This window comes from Lupinus angustifolius, unplaced genomic scaffold (assembly GCF_001865875.1).
Source record: "Lupinus angustifolius cultivar Tanjil unplaced genomic scaffold, LupAngTanjil_v1.0 Scaffold_15_113, whole genome shotgun sequence".
In the NCBI taxonomy this organism is placed as follows: Eukaryota; Viridiplantae; Streptophyta; class Magnoliopsida; order Fabales; family Fabaceae; genus Lupinus; species Lupinus angustifolius.
Window position 1 is genome coordinate 1 of NW_017718766.1, and position 15282 is coordinate 15282.

General features: G+C 35.5%; 2 protein-coding genes and 1 pseudogene across 2 annotated transcripts; all 3 read right to left on the reverse strand.

The window, feature by feature from the left end:
• Positions 1-1501: 1501 nt before the first annotated feature.
• On the reverse strand, positions 1502-2122 carry LOC109337917. The gene has a single exon (XM_019575006.1). The coding sequence runs from the start codon at positions 2120-2122 to the stop codon at positions 1502-1504; it is 621 nt and encodes a 206-aa protein (XP_019430551.1).
• Positions 2123-2743: 621 nt separating this feature from the next.
• Positions 2744-3935, reverse strand: LOC109337918 (annotated as a pseudogene).
• Positions 3936-8962: 5027 nt separating this feature from the next.
• On the reverse strand, positions 8963-9784 carry LOC109337919. Its single transcript, XM_019575007.1, has one exon. It carries the CDS (start codon positions 9782-9784, stop codon positions 8963-8965), a length of 822 nt encoding a protein of 273 aa, XP_019430552.1.
• Between the last annotated feature and the right edge of the window lie 5498 nt (positions 9785-15282).

Consider the following 15282-nt stretch of genomic DNA (forward strand, 5'->3'; position numbering starts at 1 on the left):
TGATTTATGTAAGGTGACATTACGTTATGAAAAAATTGATAATTGTTTGGATTAAGAGTGTGCAGCTTTGAAAAAGGAAATTCTGATTCATCAAATATGACATGGCGACAAACAATGATTTTATTAAGGGATAGGTCATAGCATTTGTACCCACGATGATTTGAAGGATATCCTAAGAAGACACACGGGGTGGAACGAGATTGGAGTTTATTTATAGTGGTTGATGGAAAGAGAGGGTAACATAAACAACCGAAGACTCGTAGATGGGTATAGGATGGATCTTTTTGAAAAAGAATTTTGAGAGGTGATTGATATTTCAACTTTTTATTTGGTAAAATATTCAGTAGATAAGTTGCCATTTGGAGAGCATGGTGCCAAAAATTTGGCGGTAAAGAAGCATGAATTAGTAAAGTCCGAATTATATTATTAATAGAATGGTTTTTTCGTCCAGCTTTGCCATTTTGAGAAGAAGTATGAGGACACCAGAAACGAAATGAAATTCCATTTGCGTTACAGAGTTTTTGAAAGGGGCCATTGATATATTCTCGACCATTGTCACACTGAATATTTTTATCTTCTCGATGAAATTGAGTTTTAATATATGCTCTTAAAGTTTCAAAAGTTGGAAAAACTTGTGATTTGTGTGAAATCGGGAAAGTCCACAAAAAATTCGAATAGTCATCCAAATAGAGCACATAATATTTAAGACTGGAAGTACTCAATACGGGAGATGTCCATACATCACTATGTAATATATCAAAGGGCGTAAAAGTGGAGTTATGTGAGTCAATAAAAGGTATTTTAACATGTTTACCAAGAGGACAAGAATGACAGAAGGTTGAATTTATTTTGGAATTAGGAATACAGTTAATCAATTTATTCTTGCGAAGAGAATCTAAAATAGATGCTCCAGGATGACCCAAACGGTCGTGCCAAACAGAAGTGGATAAAGCTGCAAACTCGGAAGGAAAAACGGTCTTATTTTTTGTGATGTTGGTGATAGGATATAGCTGGCCTTCACTCTCACATCGCATTAGGACCATCCCCGTCTGAAAATCCTTCACAGAAAAACCGAACGGATCAAATTCAATAGAAACATGGTTATCGGTAGTGAATTTTCAAACGGAAATTAAATTTTATTCTCTTTGTAGATGTCGTGTGATGGTGCATGAAGGACATTTGATAAGGCTAGAGGAGGATGAGGGGGAAGCAAGTTAGCATTTCCAAAACCATGAATCGGAACATAATGACAATTTCCTACGATAATACTATTATTTTTGCTCAAATTAAAATAAGATGAGAGATTACCATTTGTAGATGTCATGTGAGATGTTGCTCCAGTGTCCATATACCAAGATGGGTCAGACTGAGCACGATGTAGAGTATGAAGAGCCGCTTCAATATCTGTTGGGCTTGGTTCAGTGGTAGTAAAAGCAGCAGGTTGGGGTTTTGGTCCAAGAATATCAGATTGTTGATATTTTGGGCCAGCATTGGTTTTAGTTCAATACGATGGGTAAGGGCATGGAGGAGCCCAAGGGTATTGTTGCCAAGGAAAGTGTTGCTGCCATTGAGGATACTGACCACGTCCACCACTGCCGTAGTTCTGAGATCCACCCGAGCCACCGCTGCCGGTGTAACTACGACCACCTCTGTCGGAGTTCCTCCCCTTATTACCGCGGTTACTGTTTCTACCCCGATTGTTGTTGTTGTTGTTTAGAGAGTGTCGCACGGGATTGGCAGGAGAGGCAAAGAAAGATGAGTTCGCATCTTCTGATTTCATGAGTAAGGCTGTCGGAGATGATTGGTTGCCAGATTCGTGTGCAACTCGTTGAATCATGGTGGATTCTTCTAATTCCAACCGGCATTTCACCGTTTCAAACGTCGGCAATGGATCTTGTTGCAGGATGTATGCAACGAATCCTGCATATGAATTTGTCAGTCCAAAAATCATCTTCAACACAAGACGAGTGTTGTTGACGGGAGAATCAACATTGGCGAGTTGATCTGCGAGGAGTTTCAGGCGATTGCAATATGTTTTTGTTGATGGGAAATCTTCCAAGTGCGTGTTGGCGAATTGATGCTCGAGGTGGACTGCTCTCGAATGCTTGTTATCTTTAAACATAGCCGTAATTCAGTTCCAACAGCTTTTAGCGGTGTCGTTAAGCACCAGGATGGAGCTGAGAATATCCTGGGTAACAGTGGCATACATCCACTGCAGAACAACCGCGTCGAGACGATTCCAGAGGTTGGGATCATTGGTCTTTGTTTGTGCAACTCTTTTTCGGGTTGTTTCATCAGTGGGAGGTCTTTGTTTGATCAAGTACGTTGTGGACACGCGCTTGAACCTGAAACAGGGCAGACCAAGAAAGATAGAGACTTGAATCATTGTCCAACGTGATGGGAATGATGATTTTCACGTTGGTTATTGCAAAGGCAGAGTGAAATTTAGGAGGAGAGGTTTCATCAGGTGAAGGCATCGTGAAAGAAAGAAGGTTTGTTTGGAGCAGAAGAATAAGGATTCAAGCTGTGACGGCTACAATTTGGTATGGATCAAACCTAGCTGATACCATATAGGAAAATATTTTCGTGTCTATTATTGATTATCAACATGTGATATATACAGGAATTATAAATCCATAATTGGAAAACTAATCATGCCTAATTATGCCAAATCAATGTAAATATTCTTTTACTTTTATCTCATTAGTGTACAATATTTATTCCAAATATAGAATGTATGCGGTCATGTTCTGTCATTCATCAATGGCTTCTCCAACATAACCACGGCTGCAGAAGAAGGTTCTTTCAAATCTGCCACCCATGATGTTCCTGATTCTGTTCTAAACGCGGACAATCCTGATTTCTCCATCTTTATGCTGTTAAACGACACCGGTTTGGAGATTGCCCACTTGTTCTTTTTCGTCATTTTCTGTCTCATGTTTCTATACTTGAACAATACCCACGTGGACAACAAAAGTAACAAAACCAATGCCCCGCATGATGCTGCTACAATCATAGTTTTCGACTTCTGCTTCTTTTTCTGGTCCTCAGTGGTGTATAATTGAACGGGGTTTTGTTTTTCTACCTGGGGTGGAGTAGTAGTAGTTGAATGAAGGTTTGGTATTTTGGATGCGTTGTAGTAGTTGAAGTTGTTACCAGCGTGAATGAAAGCTGATTTTCCAAATTTCTTGAACCTCTGTAATGTGACTAATGCTTTGAAGTTATTGTATGAGATGTTGAAGAATTTGATGGTGTTGAGAGAAGGGAATTCGTAAGGGAAATTACCATTGAAAGTGTTGTACGACAAGTCTAGGTAAGTGAGTGAGTGAGTGAAGGGTAGAAATGGGTTTTACATTTCCCTTGATGTTGCAGTTAGAGAGATCGAGGAGGTGAAGGTTAGTGATATTTTCGAAGCCAGAGGGTAAAGTAACAAGATTGTTATGAGAAAGGTCAAGGCTTTTCAAGTTTGAAAACCCAGAGATATAAAATTGATTTGTGAACCTGTTGTGTGAGAGATTCAGTGATTGCAATGATGAAAAGGAATCATTTTGTGTAATAGGTTTTGAAGCAATGTTCCCTCGGAATCTGTTGTTGGAGAGATTAACTATTAATAAAGTTGAACTTGTCCATAACCAGTTTGGGACATGGCCTTGAAGAGAATTCTCAGAGAGATCCAATATTTCTAACTTTGACATGTTTCTAAGGTATCCCCATGAGATGGTTCCAATCAAGTTTTTGGATGCAAGCTCTATCTTCTTAATCTGAGTGATTGAGCAGTTTGAAGAACTTGAAGCTTTTGTTTGGAACCATGAAGGGTTGAATCCAGATACAAAATGGAACGCCTTTGAAACAAGGTCTTGGTCTTTAATGTTACAAGAAGATTCCACTAGAACAAAGAGTGCAATGAGAATCAAGAATATGAAAAAGGGCTTCATTTTCTTAGCTCCAATGTCTCAGTCTCTTATCCTATTATACAAAGAGAGAATGGGAACCGTGAAAAGAAAAGAGATTGGCCAATTGTTGGTATAATGGGATTGGAAAAGACCGTCCTCCAACAACCATAGACTTCCATTGTTACAAGTGTAGAGTAGAGTCATAAGAGAGACATCATCAAAACTTTGAATCTATTTCGTATCCACTTGAATAAACTCAATAATAAAATTAAAAGATAATGTTATTTTTAATGTTGTTTTTGGATATATTTATGAGGATCCTAATGGGATTTTTAGCGATTAACAGCGTACAGTTTTTTAACAGAGGAGTTAACGGCACATAAGCATGGATTAAAATGGTGTGAAGAGAATTTAATGGAAGTTGTATTAAGGGTGTGGAGGAAAATTTACGTGGATAGTGTAGTTTGACTACACTATCACACGTTTGGTATATGTTTCATGACTTTGGAGAAAGTCGTGGATGGGATCCACGACTTTGGGGAAAGTCGTGGACACGACTTTGGGGAAGTCGTGGATCTCATCCACGACTTACCTGACATATTCTCTCTCCATGGAAGTCGTGTACCCTATATATGACTTCCATTGTATATTTATAAAACAAACTCTGTAGCCTAATGGTTCTTGGTTTTTATGGGAACTTAGAGGTCCATTGTTCAACACCCACCTATTGTTAATATAATGCAATTTAACCATAATGTATCATAGTCCTTGTATAAATAATATATGTCAAAGTTATAAAAAAAATTAAAAAAAAGCAATAGGTGGGTGTTGAACCATGAACCTCTAGGTTCCCATAAAAATTAAGAACCACTAGGCTACAAAGCTTTTTATTATTAATATACAATAATATGGAAGTCATATATAGGGTACACGATTTCCCAAAGTCGTGGATCCCATCCACAACTTTCCCCAAAATCGTGGACCCCATCCACGACTTTCCTAAAAAATACACCACTTCCATAAATATTTTGAAACATATACCAAACGTGTGATAGTATAGTCAAACTACACTATCCAAATAAATTTTCCAGGTGTTGACTGTCTGAACATCATGAAATTGAAATCAAACAGTTTTAATGTTTAGTCAATGGCTGATGCAGTGATTGCGATTTTTGTTTCGTTTTCATTTTCATTTGATTTTCAAATGCTTATTCTTCTATAGTAACTTATTTTTTATATTTGGGGTAAGACAAGGGGTTGAAAGATAATATATTTTGGTCCTGAACTCACATAGATTTTGAGATTGAGACTCTTCTCTATTAATGAAGAAGGAAGTGTGTTGCGTAAAAGTAAAAAAAAACAATAAACATTGACATTTATATTCTTTTAATTTGAAATGATATTATAATTTTACCCTTAGAATATAAAGAAAAAAATCATTTGTCTCAGTATTATTCGAGAGTAATCTCATTTTGTAGGTGACTTCGTTGTGCTTAAAGTTCAAATGATGGGGTCCCAGCTATTTAATTTGAGATGGAGAGAGTTAGAAATTGCAGATGATGTAATGTTAAAATTTATTCAGATCAGTATGAGATAAATTGTCCGAAGTCCAAACCAAGAAGGCAGTACACAACACTGTTGGAATGAGATGAATGAGAATTAAGAAAGAAAGAAAAACGTGTTCTTGAAGAAAGCTAGAGGTATAAGATGATGAATAGGAAAGTTTCTATAAATGGCAATCTGTTATTAACAACCAACTGAATTTTCAAATTCCCCTTCTATTTATAGTAAATTCTATAACTAGCCCATTTACAAAGCCCAACCACACTAGTTGGAATTACAATTCTTTCCTACATCCTCCCTTAATTCAAGCTGGTTATGCTAATCACTCCAAGCCTTCTCCTCTGTGATTCAAACGTTTCCTTCCTTAGAGATTTTGTCAAGATATCTGCTTGTTGATTCTGTGAGGTACATAATTCAACCTTCAAGTTTCCCTTCTCCACATGATCTCTTAAGAAGTGATACTTTGTTTCAATGTGTTTGCTGCGACCATGAGACACCGGATTTCTTGCCAAATTTATTGCAGACTGATTATCAATAAGAAGCAACATGGAGTCATTAGCATGAATCCCCAACTCCTTCACCAGAGAGTTTAACCACAAACCTTGGCAGCCCCCTAAGCACAATGTATTCGGATTCACATGATGATAGAGCAACTACCCTCTGCTTCTGAGAGCTCCAACTGATAGAAGCATCACCAAGCTTAAACAAGTAGCTTGTGGTGCTCTTCCTATCATCCTTGTCTCCACACCAATATGCATCAGTGTAGCCATGAATTGTTTTCACACTGCCTTCAATACTTGCAAGAAAGTGTACTCCAAAATCCATGGTTCCTTTGAGATATCTAAGCACCCTCTTTACTGCAATCAGATGAGAGTGTTTAGGTTTCTCCATATATCTACTAACCAAGCCAACTCCATAAGTGATGTCTGGTTTTGAGTTACAAATGTATCTTAGTGAACCAATCATCTGTTTATAGAGCCTAGGATCAACTGATTCATTTTCCAAACCTTCTATGTTTAGACTTGTTCCTGCTTCTACCGGTGTGGAAGATGGGCTTGAATCAAACCTCTTGAGTACATCAGAGGTATATTTCTTTTGATGCATTAGTATCCATCTGCTATCCCTTATGAATTCCATGCCCAAGAAGTATGATAGTGTGCCAAGATCAGTCATTTCGAATTCTACTTTTAAGTTGTTCTTGATGTTCTCAATCTCATCCACTTTGCAGCCTGTTATTAGTAAATCATCCACATAGAGGCATATGATTACTGATGCTGCTTCAGGTGTACTCTTCACATAAATTCCATGCTCACTTGTGCACCTTATAAGTCCTTACTGAACAAGGAATGTGTCTATTCTCTTGTTCCATGCTATAGGAGCTTGTTTTAACCCATAGAGTGCCTTGTGCAGTTTGTAGACCTTTTGTTCCTGCCCTGAGACTTCAAAGCCAGTAGGTTGGCTCACAAAAACCTCCTTGTCTAATGGACCATTTAGGAAAGCTGACTTCACATCCATTTGACTCAAGCTCCAATTTTCAAGACTAGCAATAGCTATGACCAACCTCACTGTCTCAATTCTGGCCACTGGTGCAAACACTTCTCCAAAGTCTAGTCCAGGTTTTTGCAGGAAACCTTCCGCTACCAATCTAGCCTTATGTTTGGCTATTGATCCATCAGGCTTCAACTTGACTTTGTACACCCATTTCACTTAGATTGCTTTCTTTCCTTTGGGTAGATTTGTTAGTTCCCAAGTATTGTTTCTTTCAATAGAATTTATCTCTTCTTGCATAGCCTGAACCCAACACCTTTCCTTTACCGCTTCATCAAAAGTAATGGGTTCCATCTCTGCTAATAAAGCCATGTGAACCAAATCACCTTCTGATGTGATGGAGTTATATGAGAACACTTCAAAATCTCTCAATCTAGGTGGCAGTTGTCTTTGTCTCTGAGGTCTTGCATCTGAGTTTTCAACCAGTGTGTCTTCATTGTCTATCACATCTGTATTTGGTTCATGTGTTGGACTAGCATTTTCAATGTTCATCTAACCAGGTCTGTTTGAAGCTTCTGGTTTTGCATTCCAATTCCATGCTTGTGTCTCATCAAATATGACATCTCTACTGAAGGACAAAGAGTTATTAGTAGGGTTGAATAACTTGTAAGCTCCAGTTGAGTGGTACCCAAGAAAGATCAACTTTTCACTCCTATCATCAAGTTTCTTTCTTCTTGCATCAGGTACATGTTTGTAGCATATTGAGCCAAAAATTTTGAGGTGTGCAACACTAGGCTTAATCCCTGTCCACATCTCCTCAGGTGTCATGTCGTTGAGTCTCTTTGTTGGACTTCTATTGATCAAGTAGGTTGCAGTTGCCACAGCTTCTCCCCAAATCTGTTTTGGAAGATCCTTGGTTTTTAGCAAACTTCTTGTCATGTTTAGCATAGATCTATTTACTCTCTCTACTGTTCCATTATGCCGAGGTGTGTATGGAGCCACTACTTCATGAATTATGCCTTCTCTTTCACAAAATTGATTGAATTCATGAGAGACATATTCTCCTCCTCCATCACTCATTAAACATAACAATTTCATTCCACTCTGATTTTCAACAGCCAACTTGTAACTTTTGAATTTAGCAAAGACCTCATTTTTCCTCTTTATCAAATAAATCCACATCTTCCTTGTATAATCATCTTTGAAGGTTACAAAATAGTAGTTACCTCCAATTGATTGTTCTTCCATAGGTCCACATACATCTGTGTAAACCAGTTCCAAGGGTTTAGTGGATTTGGTTGGTATGAAGGACTTGAAACTATTCCTTGTTTGCTTACCAATGAGACATTCTTTGCAAGTTTCATTTTCATTCTTGATGATAGGCATACCAAGAACCATCTTGTCCCTGCTCAGTTGATGCATGCTTCTGAAGCTTAAGTGCCCAAATCTTTGATGCCAAACCCAAGTTTCATCTGCAACTGACTTCAAGCATTTGTGATCTGCTAGTTGAATTCCAATCTTGAAAGTTCTGTTTTGAGACAATAGAGCTTTCAAGATTGGATTTCCTTCCTCATTGTAGATCTTCAACATTCTATCTTTCATGCATATATTGTACCCTTTCTCAAGCAATTGCCCAAGACTGATTAGATTATTCTTCATTTTAGGTACATATAACACATTGGAGATATAAGCTTCAATCCCATCCTTTCTTTTGATCACTATTTTGCCCATTCCTTCTGCAGTTATGAAACTATCATCAGCAAACTTGACTCTTGTTCTTACTGAATCATCAAGTTGTATGAACCAATCCCTATGGTCTGTCATGTGATTTGAACACCCTGTGTCCAGATACAACTATCTGCATTATCTTTGGTGGTGACCATCTGAGCTTGAATACCATCACTCAACATCAATTCTGTGATTTCATTTTGTGCCATCAGCAACACTTTTTCATCTGAATTCTCATCCTTGGCAAGTAGTGCCCATAATTCTTACAATTGAAGCACTGAATTTTACTCTTATCTTTCTTTTTCTTGGCATTGTTCTGATAACTGTTCTGATTGTTCCATTTCCTGCTGCTTCTTGTCAGATTGCTTAGAGGATGAGGGTTCTGATCCTTCCCTCTTCTCAGTTTGTACTTTATCAGATTCTTTCTTCTTTGCATCATGATAATTCATGCACTTCTTCTTGAATTGTGCACTTAGTGCTTGTTGTGTGAGCCTACCATTCTGCCTTTCCATGAGTCTTTGCTCATGAGCTTCCAATGAACCCTGCAACTCATCTATCTTGATGGTTTCAAGATCCTTAGATTCCTCTATTGCTATTACCACATTGTCAAACTTGGTAGAGAGTGTCCTAAGGATCTTATCAACTATGCTTAGTTCATTCATTTGCTCACCACAACCTCTCATCAGATTAGTGAGTCTTCTGATTCTTGCAAAGTAATCTGATATTCTTTCCTCCTCCTCCATCTGTAGCAACTCAAACTGTCTTCTCATCAACTGCAGTTTGACTTTCCTTACCTTTGTGCCACCACCATAACACCTTTCTAAGGTCTCCCAAGCCTCCTTTGATGTTTGTGCTGCTGAGATCTTGTCGAAGTTGGAATGATCAACACATTGGTGTATTAGAAAGATGGCCTTGCAATCCTTCTTTACAGCTTCCCTGAATTCCAACTTCTGAGCTTCTGTTGGATTTTCACCAAGTTTTTGAACCCCTTCTAGCACAACTTTATGGCACTCTTGAAAACCAAAATTTGCTTTCATCTGGATTGACCAGTGATCATAATTCTTCCCATCTAACACAGGAAGGTTCATTGCAAACCCATTTGAGGTTGTCATCTTCCTTTTTCGATTTGAATCCTTTTGTGATGATTTGTCCTTTTCTTCTTCGTGTGTTCACCCACAGGTTCGTGATCTATTAGCTCTTGATACCACTGTTGGAATGAGATGAATGAAAATTAAGAAAGAAAGAAAAACATGTTCTTGAAGAAAGCTAGAGGTAGAAGATGATGAATAGGAAAGTTTCTATAAATGGCAATCTATTATTAACAACCAACTGAATTTTAAAATTCCCCTTCTATTTATAGTAAATTCTATAACTAGCCCATTTACAAAGCCCAACCACACTAGCTGGAATTACAATTCTTTCCTACAAACACCTTTTGTTTCCATTATAACTAAAAAAATATCTTAAGAATTTGTTTCTTTGTTAGTTTTTGAGAATAATAGATGGAAGAGAAAAACTTATGAGTGATAAAATATACATGTAGGTTGTTTCTCAAACATTCGTTTTCCATTCCACCATCTCTAAAAATCAACTCATAATCAAACCTGAAATTTATTATATTTATATACATTTTCTAACAGAAAATGAGTTAGTTTAAATAGATAATGAAGTGAGTGAAATTTTATGTATGTCATGCCCCTTTTTTCAACGGGTATATGTCATACATGTGGTTTGTAGCTATTGTTGTATGCCTAAATGTTTGCACTATTCATTTTTTAGCTGCTTACAAATTACCATAACTTGCTTACAATGTGTTATAAAAATGACTAACTAAAATTTAGCAAAAATTTCAACGTGCAGAGTTTTTAAAAAATAAGTTATTTGGATGCCAGAGTCATAAGGGTTTGGCAATATATTTGTGTAGTTCTTCTGGACATTAATTTTGCTTTTGATTAACCAATTCCTAGTTCAGATTCAACAAGCAAAGTCTTCAGTCCTGAGCCTCATTAATTAAATAATTCCCAGCCATATGTGTCATTTTGCTTTAAAAATCGGTCGCCTTCTTTCTAGGCTAACCTGGAGAGTATAATTCTCCATAAATAAAAGGTTACATTATATTTAAATAAAGTGGTTTATAGATTAGGATGATGGAAATCAGAATAATCATCAGAGAACAATTATAGTATAATAGCAGCTATTATAGTCAACAATGCTTCATTTTCTTTTTGACTAAGCCAATTTTGCTGGTTTAGACTATGTTTAATCCATTGATTGTTATAGCTATAAAACCAAACTAATAAGAATTAAGACTAATAGGTAGCTATATGGGCGAGAAAAACTAATCAACATCATCTCCTGTATTGAATAGAGAAGTTATGTATTTGTACGTAGTTTTAAGGTTAAAATATCATGTCAATGTAGATAAAATCATATGAATATGGATTCTAAAGAGGAAAGTATTATTTTTACACATAGTTCTAAGGATAAAAATATCATTACAAGAGTAAATAGAAGGATATAATTGTTATTTTATTTTACTTTTTGCATTATTTTGCATAATATATTTACATTACTACGGAGGTCTCACTCAAATAATAGAAGTATAATTATATTTTTCTTTTTCTTTAATTTTTTACTGTACTTCCCTCTATATTACTAACAAACTATTAGTACTCAAGCCAAACATTACAAAATGGGTGTTAAGCAAAAGAAGTGGGATATTCTCTCCCATCATCTAATAATTGATTGGAAACAAACAAGTCACATGTACATTAAATGGACCTAGACTCAAGAAATGCACAGTCCTCCACTCACTTCTCACGGTTCTAGAAAGCAATTTTTGTGCTCCCTCAATTGGTGAACGATAGAATACCAATCCCATTTATTTGCACATGTTATATGTAGAAAGAAAATATGTCAAAGTAAGAAAATATCAAAAAACAACCATCCAAAATTATTTCCCACCCTATACCTTGAAGGGGAAAAGAAATAAGAATAGCAATTTCACCTACGTTAGATATTAAGGAGTGTAAAAGATATGAGTAAAATTTTCACAATATCAATTTCAGTAATTTAAGATATTAAAGTTTTTAATAAAAAATATGATGCTTCGTAATTTCATTAAGGATACAAATTTTTGAAATTTAGAAGTAGCACACTTGAAATTACATTTCAAATGAATCAATAGAATAGAAAATGAGTGTAACATTTATAAATTATTAGTGTAAAAATTTATATACAATCAGTCTATAATCTATTATTTATTTGTATTATTTTTTGAAGAGTCAATAATAACTAAACATAAATAGTAGATGATGTGATGATCATGTATAAACTCTTATATCATTATATATTTTTTTCCTCGTATCTTTTTTACAAAATGACAAATTACAAGGCAGTGACTCATCAGTCAAACTAAGACAAACCAAAAGAGGATACACAGACAGGTAAAGTGGGTCAAAACTACATTCTGGTGATATAGTGGATTTAGAAGTTGGCAAGTAACTTGCTCCACAAATTCCAGATGCTAGTGGCTATTTCACCTGCTCTACCACTGGTTTTGGTTTCTCTCTTTTCTCATTATATATTGTGAACACCCAATTTTATTTAGGGTCTTTTTTAAATTTCAAAGGAAATTCAGGGTCTAAATCACAATTAAATACACTTACAGGAATAAACACTAATTACCTAAAATTACCCCTAACCCCAACCCTAAATCTAAGTGAGGCTATAAAAAGCCCCACTTAGTAAACTACTGACTAGTTGGATCCTATCCTTAAACGGTTAAACCTAACTTAGCAGCTTCGCCCATTTTTAAAAAAACACTCAGCTTCTATACCAATTTTTAAAACACACCATCTACAATCTTATCCAAAAACACATACTTTGGCAGCTTTTGGCAAAGAAAGAAAAGGATAACTACAAACAGTAGAGAGCTAACAAATGAGTCATCTTCCTTATTTTGGAACCACTTTCACAAGCAATATCCTTAGGTCCACTTGTCACTCAAATTCCTTATCTTTCATTTGTCCCTACTGGAACTCATTGCTACATACATAATACTTCCCATTTTCATTTTATCATTCAACATGCTCATTAACCACATGACATGAACCACAAATTGAGTCAAGGAGAAGAAATGGGCTTTAAACTCATCGGTGGTGCCATCTTGTTAGAACCGTCCTGGAACATGGCGGAGGTGCTACCGGAGGAAGCCTTTGTGCAGCCGAGCCGTGGTAGAAGTTCCTAGACTCATGGTCCAGGTGGGGAAGACGACCCCCACCCCTTTTTTATTTATTTCTTTTATTTAATCCTATTCTTTTATTTATTTATTATGTATATAGTTTTTGTTTATTTATTTTATTTATTAATAAATTTGTCTTATTTGAATATTATGGGCAATCTATCCTTATTTGAGTATGTAGTTATAATACTCTACTTAGTATATGTGTTTAATTCATTTAAGCTGTTGATTGGTGTTTAGAATTAGGCTGATTCCTTTTTTATGTTTGTTGCTTAGTTTATTTTTTTTATAGTTTATTTATCTTATATTTATTGGATATTTGTGCTTTCTTTATATGTTTGTGTGTATTTTATCCATATTTATTTTCAGTGGCTTTGTTAAACTATCATAATAGAATAACAAAAATACATATGTTTTTATCAATGATTCTATTTTTACTCGAGCGTAAAAATAGAGTTTAAGGTGAGAATTTGGGAGATCGGTGAATGGATTAAACCATATCTTCCTTTCCCTTCGAATAGAAAAGTGGTGAGCGGTTGTCGTACCGCCTCTTCTTTCTATGGTAACAGGATTGGCAGTAGATGGTGAGTATCATCCTTATCTTTTAAGATTCTTATCCTAATTTTTAATAACAAATTCCATTTGATAATTTCAAAAATAAAATAATCAATTAGGTTATTAATATCACCCTTGTAAATATCAAAGTCATCAATAATTAATATATGTTATATTTATTTGAACCATCAATAAATAAGATACTCTTTTTTTGAAATTATATTTAATATGTGAATTAAGAGTCACAATCATTAGTATTTTATAATATAAATCTTTGAAATAATCGAGAGTCACAATCATTAGTATTTTATTATGTAAACCTTTAAAATAATAAATTTTTCATAAAATTAATTAAACAAGAGAAAAACATTTTTCAAGTGCTAAGGTTAGAGAAAGAGTATCAACTTGAGTATTATTATCTTGTTAGTAAGAAAGCGGTAAGCAGTTGTCGTATTGCATCTTCTTTTACTTAAAATGGGTAAAGTGATGTAGGACAAAGTTGTACCTCTCTCCTTAATCTTATAAATTGACAATTTGAGTCCTCTTTTATTATCATGTTAGTAAGAAAGCGGCAAGCGGCTGTCGTGCTACCTCTTCTTTCTCGCTAATATGGATAAGACGATATAAGTCAAACCCTTATCCCAGTGTCATATTTAATTAAAAACGGTGAGCGGCTATCGTACTGCCTCCTCTTTTTTTTAAAATGAGGATAAAATGTTATGGGGTAAACTTTATCGTCATCTTTAACCCTATCTACTTATAACCATCTCACAAATTTTCATATCACTTTTCATTAACTAAAATCAATCAACACACAAGTATTTTCTACCTAAGAACTACGTAGTCTTGATTTCCCTATTGCATCTAGGGATACGTAAGAGCAGGATGAACTCTTGTCAGACACAAAAATAAAACAAAAACAAAAACAAAAACATTTTTTTAAATAATAAATTGATTTAACAAGTTATAGGGTATATCTAGTTCCATGCGATTATTGCGGGTACCGTTTGATAACGGGCGGACGAAGTGCTAATACCTTCTCTGATCTGTAACCGATTCCTGAGTCCAGAGATATAGTTCAAAGGCTAAATCTTTCCAATATTTGGGCATCGAAAGGGTTTTCTACGTTTTGACCGCAAAAACGTGGTGGCGACTCCAAACTAGTCGTGTGACCGGTGTTCGGCTGAAAATCGGGGTGCGACATATGCTAATCAAGTTTATGTTACTAAACTATATTTTTGGAATTATTATGGTTGTGCAGGAAAATTAAGTGATGGTATCCCTAATCCACAACCATCCAAATCAGAATTCCAAGAGAATGGAAGCTCAGATTTTGTATATAATATTGAAATTAGAGACTGAGATTTGGGGTATCATCCTACGAATTCTCCTATATCGAAAAGTAACATGTGTTCAAAGAAAATGGCACTAACTTTTTTGAAGTAAATTGAAGAACCAGAAGAAGAAGTATACCCGAAAAACACAAGAACACTTGAATGAAATAATATTTGATGCTTCCCTTTATTAATTGATTTGAATGCTTGATTACAAGAGAGGAATCAAAGCCATATATATAGTTAATGAAAACTACCATATCGCAGAAATAGAAAAGGGAAAACTAATTATTCAACAAACTTAACTAATTAATCATCATGACTAAAACATTTAACACATGTGTAAATGGCTTAAACTATAACAACTCTGAGTTGTTTGCATTACACTCAACAACTCTGTTGTTCTTGCTCTTTAGCCAACTCGAATGAAGGTTTGTAAGCTTGCAGTGAGGACAACTTTTGTATAGGCTGCAACTAT

Coding starts and splice junctions, on each gene's coding strand:
- LOC109337917 (XM_019575006.1), bottom strand. CDS start 2,122: ATGTTTAAAGATAACAAGCATTCGAGAGCAGTCCACCTCGAGCATCAA.
- LOC109337919 (XM_019575007.1), bottom strand. CDS start 9,784: ATGACAACCTCAAATGGGTTTGCAATGAACCTTCCTGTGTTAGATGGG.